The sequence below is a fragment of the Pocillopora damicornis genome, chromosome 6 (assembly GCF_964200805.1).
Source record: "Pocillopora damicornis chromosome 6, jaPocDami1.2, whole genome shotgun sequence".
Classification (NCBI taxonomy): domain Eukaryota; kingdom Metazoa; phylum Cnidaria; class Anthozoa; order Scleractinia; family Pocilloporidae; genus Pocillopora; species Pocillopora damicornis.
In genome coordinates this window covers 2,825,286-2,844,334 of record NC_142675.1, presented here as the reverse complement: position 1 = coordinate 2,844,334, position 19,049 = coordinate 2,825,286, and the positions used below count along the sequence as shown (strand labels likewise).

At 37.9% G+C, this 19,049-nt stretch overlaps 2 protein-coding genes across 2 annotated transcripts; both read right to left on the bottom strand.

The window, feature by feature from the left end:
- Positions 1-827: 827 nt before the first annotated feature.
- LOC149043456 (uncharacterized) lies at positions 828-7,270 on the bottom strand. The gene is made up of 7 exons (XM_089210152.1): positions 6,838-7,270; positions 5,666-5,780; positions 5,171-5,290; positions 4,380-4,564; positions 3,355-3,688; positions 2,524-2,583; positions 828-2,049 (listed from the first exon to the last, which is right to left on the bottom strand). Exons 1-6 carry the CDS (start codon positions 7,189-7,191, stop codon positions 2,540-2,542), a joined length of 1,152 nt encoding a protein of 383 aa, XP_089066278.1. The 5' UTR covers positions 7,192-7,270; the 3' UTR covers positions 828-2,049; positions 2,524-2,539.
- Positions 7,271-11,163: 3,893 nt separating this feature from the next.
- Positions 11,164-17,723, bottom strand: LOC113677744 (uncharacterized). Its single transcript, XM_089210150.1, has 7 exons — positions 16,958-17,723; positions 15,833-15,947; positions 15,339-15,458; positions 14,505-14,689; positions 13,386-13,719; positions 12,487-12,546; positions 11,164-12,147 (listed from the first exon to the last, which is right to left on the bottom strand). The coding sequence occupies exons 1-6, from the start codon at positions 17,312-17,314 to the stop codon at positions 12,503-12,505; spliced, it is 1,155 nt and encodes a 384-aa protein (XP_089066276.1). The 5' UTR covers positions 17,315-17,723; the 3' UTR covers positions 11,164-12,147; positions 12,487-12,502.
- Positions 17,724-19,049: the final 1,326 nt, after the last annotated feature.

Sequence of the window (19,049 nt, the reverse complement as noted above, 5' to 3'; positions counted from 1 at the left end):
CTCTAATGAAGTCACTTCTAAATAATCATCTCGACCACAAGCTCATTCAACTTAGAAGACTTATCGTTGAATCATGGCTGCTAGTTTTACATTGATCAAATCTCATCAGTTTGAGTATGCCAGCTAATTCACTTCACTAATTACCGGTATTTATCATCTGAAAGAAATTCAAACTTAAGCTGTTTTTCTAGTTTTAAGTTTTAGGTATATTTGTGACTATTGTCATCAAGTGGAATTCTTGTTATTAAATTCTTTAAAGACCATTTTACAGTTTTAAAAAGTGATTAACATGTAACTTCTCGGTATAATATCCATATAATATTCAGCAAAAAGGTAATGAAAATCCTAAAAATTATCGAAAGTTGTCACCTTGATTTAACACCAAATTCTTCTAATTATGAATTAAGAAGTGAATTGAAGATCATACAGACAATTGTCAAAAGCAAATGATGCAAAGTAGGAGTCAGAGTTGTAAATTATTTGTACGATTAAGAGGGATTTGAAAAATGTAAATTGCTGTTACAAGCGAATGTTGTCGTGCCTTTTAGATTTTAGTGGCATTTTGAGGAATTTCAATCATTTATGATAAGTTTTGCAAAAATACACATCTATGCTTGGTCAGTTTTATAAAACGTTAATATAGTGTCTAATAAAGCTATTTCACCACCTGTCGCTAACCTGTTGGTTACCTGTCGAATCAACAGTTGGTAAAAAGCCTGGATTGGAAGTCGAGGTTTAAGCCAAGGGAAAATTTTCAAAAGTACTACAAAGCTGCTCAATCTATTAATTCAACTAATACATAAGTAATACTTTCCTTAAGTCAAATAGAGAAAAGTGCTTTTACATTCTTCGTTATGAGTCAATTTACAAAATTCTTTGGGAGAAAAGTGTTTATATGTTTCAGCTTTTAGGATAACAGAGAACTGAAACTTCAACTTGATTCTTTTTTTCAAGAAATCCCTATTTGGATTACCTTTAACATTAACCGGTAGGTACATGCACCTCAGAGCAAAACTTAGCCCCACCCTGTTATTTATGACATTTTTGTTTACAAATATGATCCTTGGAATTTTGTCAACTAAGTACAAAATAGGTATATCAAAGAAACGGTTTGGGCTAGCTCTAAACAGCAGAAAAAAATTTGTTGTAACTTTTTTGCTGTATGAAAGTCACATAAACCACACTTAACACGGAAAATCGTTTTTAATCAGTTTTTAGTCTTCCTTAGGCTACAAGAAGTGCAGTGTTGAAAATATTGAAACTGCTGTTATCACAAGACTTCAATGCTTATGATGTCCTAATATGGATAGGGTTTATCATATATCTGATTACAAAATAACAGGCAGATACGTTAAGCAAAATTGAAATCACTGTAAACTTCGGTGACTTAGCTTTTACATTTCTTTGAATTATACCCATATGATTTTACATATTCTCTCCAAGGGGTTGGCATGTCCGCTGATAACTAAAAGTCCAGCGGCTGAGAGATTCTCCAAAGATTGGCCGAGAAGCGAAGCTTCGTGAGGAAATGTGAAATTTTGGAGTTCTACTGATTTCCTTGAGGCGTCGACCATAGCCTTATCAATTTTTTATTTTGTAGCAGTCATAGAGTTACATGCTATCAAAAAAACTACAGTAATCCTTCTTTACTTTAAGCATCCAATAAAAAGAAAATACTTTCAAGTAACGAATATGAAAGCGATCCTCGCGGTTATGAATACTACTGAACTAGTAGTGAAAATAAGGCCTGAAAAAAATTCAGGCCCTTACGGGATTTGAACCCATGACCTCTGACCCATGACCTCAGGTCGTATTTTCACTACTAGTTCAGTAGTATTCATATCTGCGAGGACTGCTTTCATAATCGTCTCTTCAACCGCAGTTCACATATATATGATTTTTATGTATTTGCAGTCATCTATACTCTACAGTCTTTGAAGTACAACTGAATATAACACATTTCTTATTTACCTTGCAAATTCTTACTTAATATATAACTTAACTTAAATATTTAACAGGCTTTAATGTTTCTACCTCAGTCGGCGATATCTAGGAGAGAAAAATGTTGTAATGAGTTTTGAATAAAAATCGTTTTGTCCCTATGTATCGTGATAGCTCATTGTACATATCATGCATGACCTGTGTCACATATGAACCGAAGCCTGGCAGAGATCATAATGAAGCTCTCTGTATCTTGGTGGCAGTGAACTCAAGAAGTGCACTTCTTTTGTGCTTTAGCTGCTTCCTTCATGCTTTACAACAGAACAGAGCATAGTTAAGGCTTCTCTATTTATTAAATGTTATATGTTCATATCACGTTTTGATTTGGTTTATCTACGTTCAATAAAAGAGTAGCTCAAATTAATTGTTCGGTTAGGTGGGGGGCGGGGGGTGGGAGGGAAGAGGGGGCAACTCATTAAAGGGGATTGCACATATCTAGACCCCCTCTTCTTCCTAAGCTCCACCCTAAGCTGGATGGAGATAAAAAAAAATTGTTTCAAATAATTATAATAATAAACTTACCTTATCCGGCAAATTATTAACGAATATACACCACAAACAAATCTGCGACTGCAACATTTCCTGCGCGATTAAAAAATAATGAGTATCGTTTTTAGTGATATAAATAGTACTATTAGTTTTGTAATTTTGTGTTCCATAATATAAAAAGGTAGCTATTCCTGTTCACTTTTTTCAGGTCAAATTCTTAATTAAGAATGTTGGTTTTTTGCGGAGGGAGAAAGACCGAAGGACCCCGAGAAAAAACTCTGGAGTAAGTTGACACCAGGCCAGGGAATCGTACCCAGGCCAGAGAGGTGAGAGGACAAAGCCATCCCCAGTCCCCTAACGTCCTGGGAGTAGAACTGACTTTCCTCCAACGCTAAGTAGCGATAAAATTGAAATAAGGACATAAGCTAAATCCTCGAAAGTAAAAACTCCAATTAAAAGTTTTAACCTCCCACGTGACTGATACATCTATTTGCAAAGGCCGAAAAACACTACTCTTTCCTCAATAAAATGCGAATACGCTCGCATCTAAAATGCGAAAGCGGTGTTTTGGAGGTCTTTTTGATTGAAGGTCCTAAACAGAAATACAAAGTAATCACAGCAACCAACTGCATCGAAGGGGAAGTTTTAGCAGAAGCCAATCAGAACGTGGAGTAAAAAAAACTGCTTGGAGCGCGGGAAAACGCGAGTCATCAAGTTACGGTTGGTTTTTGATTTGAATCTGATTGGTTGAGATAGTGGCGCGAGTTTTCCGGACCAATCACACTGCGAGGTTTTTGATCAGCCTGCAGCAGTGATTTTGCAACACTCGACTAAAGAATACAATGGCTTGTTCGCGAATCTTACCGTAATGATTCCAATTTATGTAATTCATCCTGTTACTGTACAAAGCAGTAAAAGCAGGAAAACGTTTTTCCCATTCACAGTCACTAGAGATAATGGCCAGCCATCCTCCATCATTCAGGCAGCCGCCATGACTTTTGGAAATGTAGAAATCCCTTCCATTGCAACAGCCCTTGATCGAGAAGACGTTCGGGGTCTCGTTTTTCAAATCTGTCCAAGGGGAGTGAACGACCCGACTTTTAGAAAACCAGTTTTTGTCGTCAGAATTAGTCGAGTTGAATACGATAGAAAGGGTCTCGAGATCTGAGCCATTCCGTCTGTACAAAGCTATCTGCACCTACAAAAAACAAATTACATCGGTAAGGGACTAGTAAATGGAGAGTAAAGGAGAGACTTTAGACATGGGAATCATCAAAATTCTACAGAGCCTTATAAGGGATTAGGTTAATTTTATCGTGACAACCAAATTCCTCTCTCTCTCTCACTCTTCCCCCTCCCCCTCCCCCCCCCCCCACCCCCAAGAGGACCCTCTGAGAGGTTCTCGGTCAATAATGGCGATGGAAAAAGTGACCATGAGAAGAAAAGGGGGACTGGTACAGATTTCTAAAATGGTTTCAGTTTTAAATCTGATTGGCAACATAGATGATGCGATCTTTTTAAACCAATCAGAAAATGGAATATAAATGAGGTAAAGTTTCTCAGGTCCAGCTCATTTTCGGCACTGGACCATTGCTTTACTATGCATCAAAGCGCATTAAATGGATTCTGAATACACGTCATAAGAAGTGTTTGATAACCCTTTCAATATCGAGATCTCATTAGTAATTCTCCTTACTGTCTGCCATACATGATGTGAGTTTGGAGAATTTGGTGTTGGATCGACTAATAATCCCGCTCGTTAACTGATGCTTTTTTAATTTTCTCATCACTTGGGTACGTGGTATTGTATCCATATTTCAAGGAGAAGTTATGTCTGAGTCACTCATAAGTCAATAAGAACTTGTCATGGGCGACTAAGACAGACTTACCTCTTTGGGTTTTGCAAGGTGCCAATTTGGCACAAAGCGGTTCTTGTAATGTGCTTTGAAGGAAGAATCGATGTTCAGTGCCTTTGATCTATCTTCATTGATCGTCTCCGATGAAGACCACAGTTGTGAGCTACTTCTACCGTTAGCCGAGACGCCAGATACAACCTTGAAAACCATCGTCCAACCTGTATACAAAATAAATTGTTTTCCGCGAATACTAGAGCTTAGTACACCCAAGCAGTTTTCCGCCATGCGCCCGGCGCTAGAGTCTGAAATGCACCAGAAAGGGAGGCTTTTCATGTCTTGGGTGTCATCTTTCATGCTTAAAAATTAGCTTGATGGGTTGCCTATGCAATCTCTCTCTCTTTCTCCACTTCTTACATATCTGGACATCTGAGAGAACTTTTTCGATTGAGTGTCGAAAAAAAAAAAACCGAAATCAAAGTTTTGGCGGCCAATCAAAGAACGAAGAGGGGTGGGGGGAAATAGCTCAAAGGGATAACGAAAGTGCATCATGAAAACAAGCAAAAAATCTAGGGCGTAGGAGAACAAAAGTGATCAAAGCGTGATTGGTTTAATTTTGAATCTGATTGGTTGAAAAAGTGGCGTAAGATCTGAGGACCAATTACGCAGAAAAGTAAAGCAAAATAAAAGATATCCATGATGACTTTCGATAATCTACTCAAAATTGCGCCAAAAGATGCCGATGAAAAGAACACTTCTCTTCTTTAAGCGCATAGGTCTTCAAATGCGGTCGTGCATAATAAGGTAAATTTTTTTTTTAATATTACCTCCTCCGCGGCTGGACTGATCGCAGTACACGTCGAACACTTGGGAATTGTTAAAAAGAATTTTGTAGACACCATTGTTTGTGAAGCCAGCGTCCATCAGCTCCGTGCAGCTCTTGGCCGCTAAAATAAAAAGTTGACAAGACACAAATTTGCTAAGATAAATTCCCTTACTAGGCACGAAGTTCCTCTTAATATCTGTGGAATAGTAATACCTCTTTTTTTATCATTCTCTTTCGTCCCGTCAGAAAACAGAATAAAGTTGTAGCTCCTTTTTTAAGAGGGCTCCTAGTCTTAAGATGTGGATTCGAACCCATGTGGTAACAGATAGAACACTTTTCTCCAATGGTGCCTCTCCCCATCTAGGAGAATAAATGCTCACCAGCATCTTTGAAGCAGCCATGTAAGGATGGAGTAAATATCCTATTTTTATTCCGCTTTCCTCGAGCCATCTTCTCAACAGCATTTGCTCCATCTGAAATATGCAGGCATACTTACACTTCTCACATTGCTTCCCAAAGAAACCTGGTGGGCAGGCGCATTTGAAGTCGTACGCCATCTCGACTGGGTGACAGGTCCCTCCATTCTCGCACGGATTGAGCTCGCACGGGGCCTGGAGAGAAACAAAAATCTGACTTAGGTGAGGGTGACGGAAGTCTGGGTTCCCAAGGGCTCAGAGTTGTTGTGGTATCCTCACAAAGCTAGGCAAGCGGAAGGCGAAACAGGTTCGGGAACTCTGAAATTTCGTAACATCGTGCTGATTTCTCGTGGCCGATAGCAGTCACTGAGGTCGATTTTCCTGTTCGACAATACATCGATCTACCGGCGAGATATCGATTCTTTGCAACAAAGGCAGTGACTTTCTTTTCTGAATACAGCTATTTATTTTTTTTGACAAATAATTGGAAAAAAGGAGAAGGCCAAATACAAGACATGAGGCAAATTATAAATTATACATTATTTGCAGTTTAGGAAGAAAATGCGATTCGTGAGTCAACACATTGTACAAATATCGCTGTAATGAAAAATAATGAAACCTGCTAAAAACGGGGCCGTTGAGTAATTGCAAAATTCAGCAGCTAAAAGAAAATTTTCCCTTTTTCGCCATCACAAATGTCAATTTATTTTGATGCATTTATAACTAGATTTGCAGTCAGCATTGTTCACTCTGCTCACGTTTTATCATAATGTCAAATGGAAGAAAGACAGCTTTTTCAAAATAACATAAATAATTAATCAAATCCGAACGAAACGTATTACACATATGGCGTTGGTCTAACGTTAGAGAAATGATGTTGTTAAAAAAAACTTAACCGAAAAATCTCGCATCCATAAAGATATTAACTCGAAGTTTGTTATCTATGTCTTGCACAAATGCGAACTGGACTGGTTTATAGGAAGAACCTCAGAGCATATACGTAAATTGCGCAATTTTTTTTTCGGTTTCCTAAAATTTTAATTCAGGGTGCACTTTATTTTAAAAAGTAGGTTTATTCAAGTTTGAAGAAAAACTAAAAATAATTATATAGTAGCAGATGAATTAAACAATTTTTCCAAAAAAATAGATAGAGATCCTTTCTAACAAAACTACATGCTGTCTTTATAGATAGCACAACGGACATGCACACACAAAAGTATTTACAAAAGGATTTTTTTATCAAAATACTCACCGTCAAGCTGAAGTGATGAAAATCCAAAGTTGCACAAAATAGCTTCAACGACTTAAATTTGTCAGTATCTAAGAGGTTACAGAGAAATTTTCCACGTACTTTAGAACCTTTGAAATTCAACGACCGACATCGAGGGTTCTCTGTACAAGCTTGAAGGCAGTCTTGTTCTCCATAAACGAAGAGAGATTCAAATGGTGTAGCGTTCAGTAGATAATTAGGAAACGAGAAAAGATTGGCAAAGCTTAAAATTCCGTTAGAAACATCGACAGAGCTTTTGTAATCGGTAAATATTGCTTCTTTAAACTGAAATAAGAAAATAGAAACAAAAATTGTGCAATACAGCTTAAAGGTCATGTTTTTGCAGTTGCAGTCGAGTTGTTCGATTTAGACAGATGAAATTGGACTGTTCAATGTAATCTCAGCCAAGAACATTAATTAAATTACCATGGTAACAAAGATTGTTTATAATTAAGCATAAGGATAATTTTTACCGTGTTTACAAACCTAAATGAAAACTTAAACGAGGTCGAGAGCCATACAGACAGTAATGAAACCCCGACACGCTGTTAGAGGATTGCAAAATTTTTCGAGAATTCTCCAAGACCTTCGAGAGTTTACAGAAGGCTTTGTGAAGGCAGGAAAATGCTTTCGTGACTTTCTAAAATATTTCTCAGTAAGACACACGACTTAAACACCACATTGTGTGAACACATTCTCATCCAAACACACTTATCGACCAATGAAAGCGCGCATAATATCTTAAATATTTCATAAAAATACTTGAGTGTTATGTTAATACTTATTAGCATATAACGGGTTATAGCGGTATCGATTCTTTGCAACCAAGGCAGTGACTTTCTTTTCTGAATACAGATAGCGGGTTTTTAGCCAATTTTGAGTCAGTTGTTAATGATATAAGAAGCTCCCATTAACTGAGAGCAGGTGAACGAGTGGTGATGATTCTCACGCAATTCGCGTGGGTCGCACAGCATCCGCAAGTTTTACATCCGTTGTAGTTATTAATGATTTTGACTACTTTTGCTCATGTTTGTACAGGTAATCACATGATTTCGAGTGCAATTCGTGATGAAAAGTATGTCAGCTAATTTACATCACTAATTGCTGATATTTATCATCTGAATAAAAATTAATGGACCAAAACATTTGAACTAATAAGCTGTTTTTCTAAGTAAGGTGTGAGGCCTATTTGTAACTATTGTCATGAGGTGGTATATTGTTATTAAATTCACTAAAGGCAGTTTGACAGTTTTACAATTAAGTATATTAGTTGTTTATTATCACCTGTTTCACCTACGTGCGAGTTTGTCTTAGCATTAGTTTTAACTGAGACATCCTCTCAATACCAAAATATCAAACTAGCACCATTATTTTTTCCGTACGCATTTCAAAACTTCACGTGAACAGGAGATCGTTTGTAGTTGTTATGTTCTTGTTGCTCTTCAACTGAAACGCCATATGGCAATATGTAAATTTGCCAAATTACCAAACATCAACGGTGTAAGTTCCTTTTGTAACCTATCATTTAGATTATGTGCTTGAGAATTCTATCGCGTAATATTTGATACAAAGTTGGTAAGGGCGAACCATACGTAGAGATCGAGAGCGGGTTATTAAACTGTCTTGATATAAATACATCAGCCGTCCAAGTAATAACAACGAAACAGGCTCTAATTTAGACACAAAGTCAGATTATTCTCTTCATCCACTATTAAGGATAAGAGAGCCAATCAGACTGAAGAATTTTTGATGGAACACTGATATTCATCAGTTTACAATTTTCCCTTCTCACCCCACCCCCACCCTAACTTATCTCATTTTCCTGCGAGTTCTATTGTTGTCAGCGGTCTACTTGATTTCGATCATGTGATCAATGCCCGCCAAAATAGAATCGAGCTCCGAAGGGAAAACTTGTGACTTAAAACATGGAGGTTTATCCATTTATGCTGTATTTTACGACCTTTTATGAACGATAAATTGGTTATCTGAGTAAGGAGGTTAGTAAAGATGTTTGCTGGATTAGATATGGAGTACAAAAAGGGCGGAATCCTGCAAACGACTTAGTTAGGAGGTCTTTATGTATGAATATGTCCTTTCGTCCTCTGGACAAAGCAGCTCTGAATTTATATTCAAACCATGCTCCTACACATGTTTTCGACCTTCTTTAAAAGTCTATCGTCGTCTTATACAATGTGGATATCACTCTAATGTCTTCCAGATGGCTTTTAAATGCGTTTGAATCGGCTAAAAATCGCCGAGTACAAATCAAGTTCAAGATATCTCAACTTAGATGCAGTGAGAACTCAATCCATTGTGCTTGTATGTTTTAAATTACCCGTGACACGCTGATCCTCAACATCGGACTGTAATTTTTTGGCGATAATTATTTTGGGGTTGTTGAGTGGCGTCTTAGTTATGAATGAAACTTTCGTTGCAGAGATCAGGGAATCTACACAGTTTTTTAGGCTTTCATGTCTTTTAAAACGATAATAATATTAGGACAGTGACGAGAGGAAATCAAGTATCGTTGTCATTGAAAGGTCGAGTCTGCAAACAAGAACAACTGGTGCAGCTTCCACTCCAGTTCAGCTGTAGTGTAATGCAAGTTGAAGTATCCTTACTACTCCCCAATAGAATGTGACTACACCGTAAGGAAGCTTATCCCAGTTTCCGTAGCATGAAGTGAATAGGAATATTGCTATTCACAGGAGGCACAGAAGATCTTACCATTGTCTTTAACTCTACAAGCTCTGACAAAGTCAACCGGTTCCCAGAAACTCGCGTCACTGACTCTCCCTGGGCAGATCTCAATAGTGAACCACATCATCTCATCTCTGTCAAAGGCTGCTGTACTAAAAGAGACGTCTATATCATCAGGAACCATGGAGGTTGTTCTGAAGATGTAGGATGGCTCGCCACAACGTCCACAAATTGTGACTGGGAGGGGAAAATATACGGAATCAACCACATTGTGCACTAAACTGACGACCTATACTTCCTTCTCACGCACAGGTAAGGGGAAATGAAGGGAGCTGGTAATTGTCAATTTACCTGTCGAAAACATCCATTTTGAAATCCCTGGTGATCCTTGCAATCTTAGCGGCTCTCACTGGTGCAGTTAATTCACGAAGCGCACAATTTTTTGCTCTAAATCAGTCGCATGTTTTTCCCAACCGATGAGAAAGACTTGCTTAAAAACAACAACAACTTAGATTTCAAGCCTTGTTTAAGGTAACTGATCAGATTGCAGGAAAATGGAAGAAACTTTCTGAAATCACGCGTATAATTTCAGGCCTTCGCTCTGACGAAGGGCTGACACTCGAAACGTCAGCTTCAGGAACTCTTTACGGTGGCCAATTCAAATTATCAACTCTGTTGATGAAAAAAATTATCTTGCACCTCACTCAATTAAATGACGGCACTTTCGAAGGGGATTCAAAAATTTAATTCCCAATTCAAGATTGAAAATGTTCTGAAAAAAGCAACATTTTGAGTATGTTTTGGTCTTGTGTTTCAGCTTATATTGGAGTAGTGTGGTAATTTAAAGTGATTTCTAATTTGTTTCTTCTCAGAAAACATGGGCATCGCTGAGGTTACGGTGGTATATATTCGTTAAGCAATGATAATGTCTTAAATCTGCCGTTCAGCATGTTTACAAGTCTCAGAGTTAAACTATATATAGAAAAACTTTGCCTCCGCCTTAGGCTGAAAGCTAGATTATAGTAGGATATATACTCCAGAATCCACAGGAAAAAATCCAGCGATCAGAACTTTTTTTTGTCGATCAACAGTTGGTAAAAACCTGGATTAAAAGTCGAGGTTTGAGCCAAGAGAAAACTTTAAAAATTGCTATTAATAAAGCTGCTCAATCCATTGATTAATCCAATGCATAAGTAATACTTCCCTCAAGTCAAATGGAGAAAAGTGTTTTTATATTCTTCATTATGATTCAATTTAAACAATTCTTTAGGAGAAAAGTGTTGAATGTTTCAGCTTTTAGGATTACAGAGAACTGAAGCTTTAACTTTATTCTTTCTTTCAAGGAATCCCTATTTGGATTACATTTAACATTAACCAGTAGGTACATGCACCTTAGAGCAAAACTCAGCCCCACCCTGTTATTTATGACATTTTTCATAACCCCCAAACCTTCTTATTTACAAATAAGATCCTTGGAATTTTTTTCAAATAAATACAAAATACAAATGAGGTATATCAAAGAAACAGTTTGGGTCAACTTAAAATAACCCTAAATGGCAAAATATCTGTTGTAACTGTTTTGCTGTACAAAAGTCGCATAAACCACACTTTACACGGAAAATCGTTTTTTTAATCAGTTTTTAGTTTTCCTTACGCTACAAGAAGTGCAGTGTTGAAAATATTACAACTGCTGTTATCACAAGACTTCAACGCTCATTATGTCCTTATATGGAGAGGGTTTATCATATATCTGATTACAAATTAACCTAAGCAGATAGGTTAAGCAAAGTTGAAATCACTGTAAACTTCGGTGGCCTAACTTTTACATTTCTTTAGATTATACAAATATGATATTAAATATTCTCTTCGAGGGGCTGGTATGTCAGCTGATAGCTAAAAGTCCGCAGCTAAGAGATTTTCCAAAAAACGAATCATGATTTGGCCTAAAAGCGGAGCTTCATGAAGAAATGTGAAAATTTGAGTTTTACTGATTTCCTTATGACGTCGGCCATAGCCTTATCGATTTTTTATTTTGTACCAGTCGTAGAGTTTCATGCTATCAAAAAAACGACGGTAATCCTTCTTTACTTTAAGCATCTAATGAAAAGAAAATACTTTAAAGTAACGAATATGAAAGCGATCCTTGTAGTTATGAATACTACTGAACTAGTAGTGAAGATAAGACCTGAAAAAGTTCCGTACGGGATTTGAACCCATGACCTCTGGGTTCAAACCCGTACGGGCCTGAATATTTTTTCAGTTCTTATTTTCACTACCAGTTCTGTAGTATTCATATCTGTGAGGATCGCTCCTATATTCGTTTCTTCAACCGCATTTCACATATATCATGATTTTCATGTATTTGCAGTCATTTATACTCTAAAGTCTTTGAAGTACAACTGAATATAACACATTTCTATTTTACCTGGAAAATTCTTACTAAATATCTAACTTAACTTGAATATTTAACAGGCTTTAATGTTTCGGTCAGCGATATCATAATGGAGCTTTCTGCATCTCGGTGGTAGTGGACTCAAGAAGTGCTCGTGTTTCTCCCTACACTTCTTTGGTGCTTTAGCTGCTTCCTGCATGCTTTAAAACAGAACAGAGCATAGTTAAGGCTTCTCTATTTGCTGAATGTTACATGTTCATATCAGGTTTTTATTTGGTTCATCTACGTTCAAGAAAGAGTAGCTCAAATTAATTGTTCGGTTAGATTGGGGCGGGGGGGGGGGGGAAGAGGGGGGCAACTGGCAGCTCACATATCCAGACCCTATCTTCTCATTAAGCTCCACCCTAGGCTGCTTGTCTCCATTCGAGTCCTTCCCCTGTCCTTTACCTCTCTACATCTCTAAACATGCGCAAACCATATTCAAAACCATATCCAGTTTTAATATTTATTGTTTCTAACAATTATAACAATCAACTTACCTCATCTAGTAAATTATTAACGAATATACACCACAAACAAATCTGCGACTCCAACATTTCCTGTGCGATAAAAAATAATGACTATTAGTGATATAAGTAGTACTGTTTTGTAATTTGGTGTTCGATAGGACGAATAACGCAAATTTTTAGCGGAGAACATTCCATGACGTGGCTCTTCCTGTCCACTGTTTCCTGGTCAAACTTTAATCTAGAAAGTTGGTTTTTCGCGGAAGGAGGAAAACCCGGAGGGAGGACCCCGATAAAAACCTTCAGAGCAAGGAGGAGAACCAACAATATATTCAAACTGCTTGTGACATCTAGTAGGGAATTGAACCCAGGCCACAGCAGTGGCCTGCTCTCATCACTGCGTCATTCCCAGTCCTCTTACGTCCTGGGAAGAGAACTGTTTATTCCTCTAACACTAAGTAACGATAACACTTAAACTATCAAGGTATAAGCTAATTCCTCGAAAGTTACGACTTAAAGAAAAAGCTTTAACCTCCCACGTGACCAGTACATTTATTTGTAATGGAAGAGAAACACCGTTCTTTCCTCAATGAAATGCGAATATGCTCGCTTCTAAAATGTAAAAGCAGTGTTTGGAGCTCTATTCGATTGATTGTCTTAAACACAAATGCAAATTAATCACAACAACCAATTACAAAAAAGGGGAAGTGTCAATGAGAGCCAATCAGAACGTAGAGTAAAAAAATAAACTGCTTAGGGCGCGGGAAAACGTGAGTCATCAAATTACGGTTGGGTTTTGTTTTGAATCTAATTGGTGGAGATATTGGCGCGAGTTTTCTGGACCAATCACACCAGGAGGTTTTCGATTAGCTTGCAGCAGTGATTTTGCAACACCCGATCAAAGAAGGCAATAGCTTGTTCACGCCTCTTACCGTACTGACTCCAAATTGTGTATGTCGTTCTGTTACTGTACAAAAGAGTAAACACAGGAAGACGTTGTTCCCATGTACAGAAATCAGAGACAATGGCTAGCCATCCTGCATCAATCGAGCAGCTGCCATGATATCTGGAAATGTAGAAATCCCTTCCTCTGCAACAGCCCTTGATCGAAAACATGTTCTGGGACTCGCTCTCCAAATCTGTCCAGGGGGAGTGAACAATCCGACTTTTGGAAAACCAGTTTTTGTTGTCAGAACTAGTAGAGTTGAATACGATAGAAAGGGTCTCGAGATCTGAGCCATTCCGTCTGTACAAAGCTATCTGCACCTAAAAGTAAGGGACCAGTCATTTTTTTTATTCCGAGGATGGGGGAGGGGTTAAGAGGATTTTTGGGGATTACATTTTCGGAGAGGGGAAACTAAGGGGGATCAGTTGTCGCTAGCGGAGTATAGACTTTATATAGACTATATAGACTTTAGACGATTGACTGCCAGCGAGTGAGGGGAATCATTAAGATACTAAAGAGCCTTATGGGGATTAGGTAAATTTCACTGTGACAAAACCAGATTCCTTCCTCTCTCTCTCCCCCCCCCCTCCCCCCAGACAATGTATAACGAGTGTCCCTAAGAGGACCCTCTGAGAGGTTCTTGGTCAATAATGACGATCGAGAAAGTGAGCATACGAAAAAAGGAGGGCTGCTAGAGTTATCCTGAATGGTTTTAGTAATGCAATCTTTTTAAACCAATCAGAAAAGAAAAGGAAGTAAAGTTACTCAGTTCCAGAAAGCTTTCGGCACTGGATCATTGCTTTACTACGCATTAAATTAATTCTGAATACAAGTCAAAAGAAGTCGCTACTAACCCTTTTACTTCCAAGATCTCAATAGCAATTCTCTTTTCTGTCTGCCATACACTTCTTATGGTGTGAGTTTGGAGAATTTAGTGTTGGATCAACTAATAATCCCGGCCCCTACCTGATACTTTTTTAATTTTCTCATTAATCGGGTGCTCGGTATTGTATCCATATTTGAAGGAGAAATTCTGTCTGAATCACTCATAAGTCAACTATACATAACAATGAGAACTTGTCATGGGAAACTAAGACAGACTTACCTCTTTGGGTCTTACAAGGTGCCAGTTTGGCACAAAGCGGTTCTTGTAATGTGCTCTGAATGAAGAATCGATGTTCATTGCCTCTGATATATTTTCATTGATCGTCTCCGATGAAGACCACAGTTCCGAGCTGCTCTTACCGTTAGCCGAGACGCCAGATACAACCTTGAAAACCATTGTCCAACCTGTATACAAAATAAATTGTTTTCCGGGAATACGAGAGCTTAGTACACCCAAGCATTTTTCCGCCATGCGCCCGGCGCTTGAGTCTCAAATGCAACACCTGGAAAGCGTGCAAGCAGGCCAACAGTATTAGCGCTTGCGCACGACCGTCACTGCGCCCGCGGCTTTGAGCTATGCGAGTATGCGTGAGACCAGAAAAGGGAGGCTCTTAATGTCTTGGATGTAATCTTTCAAGCTTAAATTAGTTTAACGGGTTGCCTACGCAATCTCTCTCCCTTTCTCCACTTCTTGCATATGTGGACATCTGAGAGAACTTTTCGATTGAGTGTTGTAAAAACCGAAATCAAAGTTATAACAGCCAATCAGAACAAGCAAAATATCAAGGGCGCAGGAAAACAGAAGTGAACAAAGCGTTATTGGTTTAAATTTTAAATTTGATTTGTTGAAAAAGTGGTCAAGATTTGAGAATCAATCACGCAGCAAAGTAAAGCAAAATAAAAGATATCCACTATAACTTTCGACACTCCACTGAAAATTGCGCTAAAAGACGCCACTGGGAAAGAATTTCTCTTCCTTACGTGCATAGGTCTTCGAACGCAGTTTTTCTAAGGAATTTCGTGCATAATAAAGGCATGTTTTTTTCGTTATTACCTCCTCCGCGGCTGGACTGATCGCAGTAAACGTCGAACACTTGAGAGTTGTTAAAAAGAATTTTGTAGACACCATTGTTTGTGAAGCCAGCGTCTAGCAGCTCCGCGCAGCTCTTGGCCACTAAAATAAAAAGTTGACAAAGATAAATTTGCTGAGATACATGCCCTTAAAGGACCCTCAAGAGAGTCTGGGCACGAGGTTCCTTTTTTAGTACCTGTGAAATAATGATGCCTCTTTTTTATCATTCTCTTTCGACCCGTTAGAGAACGAAATAAACAGGACTCCTAGTATTGAGATCTGGATTCCAACCTATGTGGTAACAGATATAACACTTCACTCCAATGGTGCCTTTCTGCGTCTAGGAGTATAAATGCTCACCAGCAACTTTGAAACAGCCATTTAAGGATGGAGTAAATGTCTTAGTTTTATTCCGCTTTCCTCAAGCCATCTTCTCAACAGCATTTGTTCCATCTGAAAAATGCAGGCATACTTACACTTCTCACATTGCTTCCCAAAGAAACCTGGTGAGCAGGCGCATTTGAAGTCGTACGCCATCTCGACTGGGTGACAGGTCCCTCCGTTCTCGCACGGATCGAGCTCGCAAGGGGCCTGGTAAGAACCAACAATCTGACTTAGTAAGGGTGACGTGAAGTCTGGGTTCCTAGGTGCTCGGAGTTGTTGCGGTATCCTCACAAAGCTAGGCAAGCGGAAGGCGAAACGAGTTCGGGAAGGACATATCAACTCTGAAATGTCGTAACATTGTTATGATTTCTCATAGCCGATAGGAGTCACCAAAGTCGATTATCCTGTTCGGCGACAGATCGATTTACCGTCGAGATATCGATTCTTAGCAATCAGCATAGGGCAGTGACTTGCTTTTCTGAATACACCTATATTTTTTTGACAAATAATTGCAAGAAAGGAAAAGGCCAATACAAGACATGGGGCAAATTATAAATTACACATTTTTTGCGGAAGGAAATGCGTTTCACGAGACACAAAACATTGTGCAAATATCGCTCAAATGAAAACTAATGAAACTTGCTAAAATCCGTGCATTGAATTATTGCCAAAATTCAGCAGGTAAAACAAAATTTTCCGTTTTTCACCATGAAAAAAATTCTATTTATTTTGATGCATTTAGATTTGCATTCAGCATTCCTCGATTTGTCCTCGTTTTGTCATAACTCAAATAGAAGAAAGGCAGCTTTCTCAAAATAACATAAATAAATAATTAGAAGTATTATATGTAAGGCGTTGGTAAAAAGTTATGATATGATATTGTGAGAAAAACTTAACTGAAAAATGTCACACCCATAAATATATTAAGTCGAAGTTTATTATCGATGTCTTGCGCAAACTTGTACGAACTGGGCTGGTTTATAAAGACAACTTCAGTGCACAAACGTAAATTACGCAAATTTTTTTTGTTTTCCTAAATTTTAATTCAGGGCACACTTCATTTTAAAAAGTAGATTTATTCGAGTTTGAAGAAAAACTGAAAACAATTAAATAGAGCACCTTTCTGACAAAACTACCTGCTGTCTTTCTAGATAGCAAAATGCACATACACACACAAAAATATTTACAAAATAACTTTTTTTTATCAGAGTACTCACCGTCACACCGAAGTGATGAGAATCCGAACTTGCAACAAATAGCTTCAACGACTTAAATTTGTCAGTGTCCAAGAGTTCACAGAGCAACTTTCCATGTAATTGAGAACCTTCTTTGAAATTCAACGATCGACATCGAGGGTTCTCTGTACAAGCTTGAAGGCAGTCTTGTTCTCCATAAACGAAGAGAGATTCAAATGGTGTAGCGTTCAGTAGATAATTAGGAAACGAGAAAAGATTAGCGAAGTCTAAAATTCCGTCAGAAACATGAAGAGAGCTTTTGTAATCGGTAAATATTGCTTCTTTAAACTGAAATAAGAAAATAGAAACAAAAATTGTGCAATACAGCTTTAAGGTCATGTTCTTGCGGTTGCAGTTGAGTTGTTTGGCTCAGACAGATGAAATTGGATTGTTCAGTGTAATTTCAGTTACGAACATCAATTAAGTTACCATGTTAACTAATACATGTTGCAATTAAGCATTAGGATACCTCTTAGTGTTTACCAGATCTTACAAAGCCTAAATCTAAAATTAGACAAGGTCGAGAGACTTCGAGTCAGTAATGAAAACGCTACACGCTGTTAGAGGTTTGCAAAATTTCTCGAGAATTCTCCAAGACCTTCGAGAGTTTATACGATGCTTTTTAAAGGCAGGAAAATGCCTCTGTCACTTTCATAAAATATTTCTCAGTCAGACACATGATTTAAAACACCACATTCTGTAAACACACTCTCATCCAAACAAACTCATCGACCAATGATTCTTACGCAATTCGCGTGGGTCGCACAGCATCCGGAAGGTTTTTTTTTGCGTTGTAGTTTTAATGATTCAGACTACTTGCGCTCATGTTTTCCTAATGAAGTCACGTCTAAAGAATTATCTCGACCACAAGCTCACTTAACCTAGAAGATTTATCGTTGAATCATAACTGCTAGTTTTACACTGATCCAATTTCATTAGTTTGAGCTGAGCGGAGACCTTGCGCGTGATGAAAAATATGTCAGCTAATTCACATCACTAATTACCGGTATTTATCATCTGAATGAAATTCAAACTTGCCCACAGTCTCCGAAAATCAATGGACCAAAACATTTGACGTATTAAGCTGTTTTTCTAGTTTTAAGTGTTAGGTCTATTTGTAACTATTGTCACGAGGTGAAATTCCTATTGTTAAATTCACGAAAGGCGATTTTACAGTTTTACAATTAAGTAAATTTGTTGTTTTTTACCTGCTGTTTCACCTACTGGGAGTTTGTCTTAACTGCTATACAGGTTGGCATTTTTGTTAAGATAGCACCAGTTTTAATTGAGACATCCTCTGAATACCAAAATATCAAACAAGCGCCATTATTTTTTTCTGCACGCATCTTTCAAAAGTTCACGTGAACAGGAGATCGTTTGTAGTTGTTATGTTGAGCTCTTACAACCTCTTCCTTATCGGAATCAAAGTGCTCTGTGAGCAAACTCGTGAACTGACACATGATTTTTTAGACTATATTTAATGTTATCTGGTTTAGAGAATTTTGTGGTTGATTGTCATATCTAGAGTACGAGCAGTAGTTCAGTGTTCGCTAATGTAGCAAAGAAACAAAGTAACGTTGGGATAAGAAGGCATTACAATTGAAATGATCATGCTATTACATTTAACAAGGGTGGATGATGTCATGTGTTTTAAACGTCTATCATTTTTGTTTCTGGTTCAAAAGAAAAGGTTGGAAGTAAATGTGATTGAAAAGTGAAATTTACTGTCTATCATTGTAAATATTAGAAAATCAAGGCAATACTGTTTTGATGACAACATTAACGATTCCCTCTCTATCAAATGAGACAAACGGGAACGAGTTTTGAGTGATATAACTAAGCCAAGCCTGCCACCGTCATTTTAGATCTCCGCCTGGGTAGATTTAAGTCACGTGCTTGGCAACGTATAATCAATAACAAGATAGAATTTCATTTCAGGCCTATTTATCAATTTTGTGGTGTATAACTTTCGCATTTTAGTACGTTGTATGTATGTTGAATCTTCAAATTGTCTTGAAACTTAGAAGAAAATTTTTCTTTAAAAATTCACTGAAAATCGGTGGCTTAAATTGTT

Bases quoted from the DNA above. Each gene is read 5' to 3' on its own strand.
- LOC149043456 (XM_089210152.1), bottom strand. From the start codon at position 7,191: ATGACCTTTAAGCTGTATTGCACAATTTTTGTTTCTATTTTCTTATTT. The intron at 5,781-6,837 runs GTGAGTATTTTG...GTTTCTCTCCAG, and splicing joins TTCATCACTTCAGCTTGACG to GCCCCGTGCGAGCTCAATCC. The intron at 4,565-5,170 runs GTAATATTAAAA...TTTTGTATACAG, and splicing joins TCAGTCCAGCCGCGGAGGAG to GTTGGACGATGGTTTTCAAG.
- LOC113677744 (XM_089210150.1), bottom strand. From the start codon at position 17,314: ATGACCTTAAAGCTGTATTGCACAATTTTTGTTTCTATTTTCTTATTT. The intron at 14,690-15,338 runs GTAATAACGAAA...TTTTGTATACAG, and splicing joins TCAGTCCAGCCGCGGAGGAG to GTTGGACAATGGTTTTCAAG. The intron at 13,720-14,504 runs GTAAGTCTGTCT...CCTTACTTTTAG, and splicing joins ACCTTGTAAGACCCAAAGAG to GTGCAGATAGCTTTGTACAG.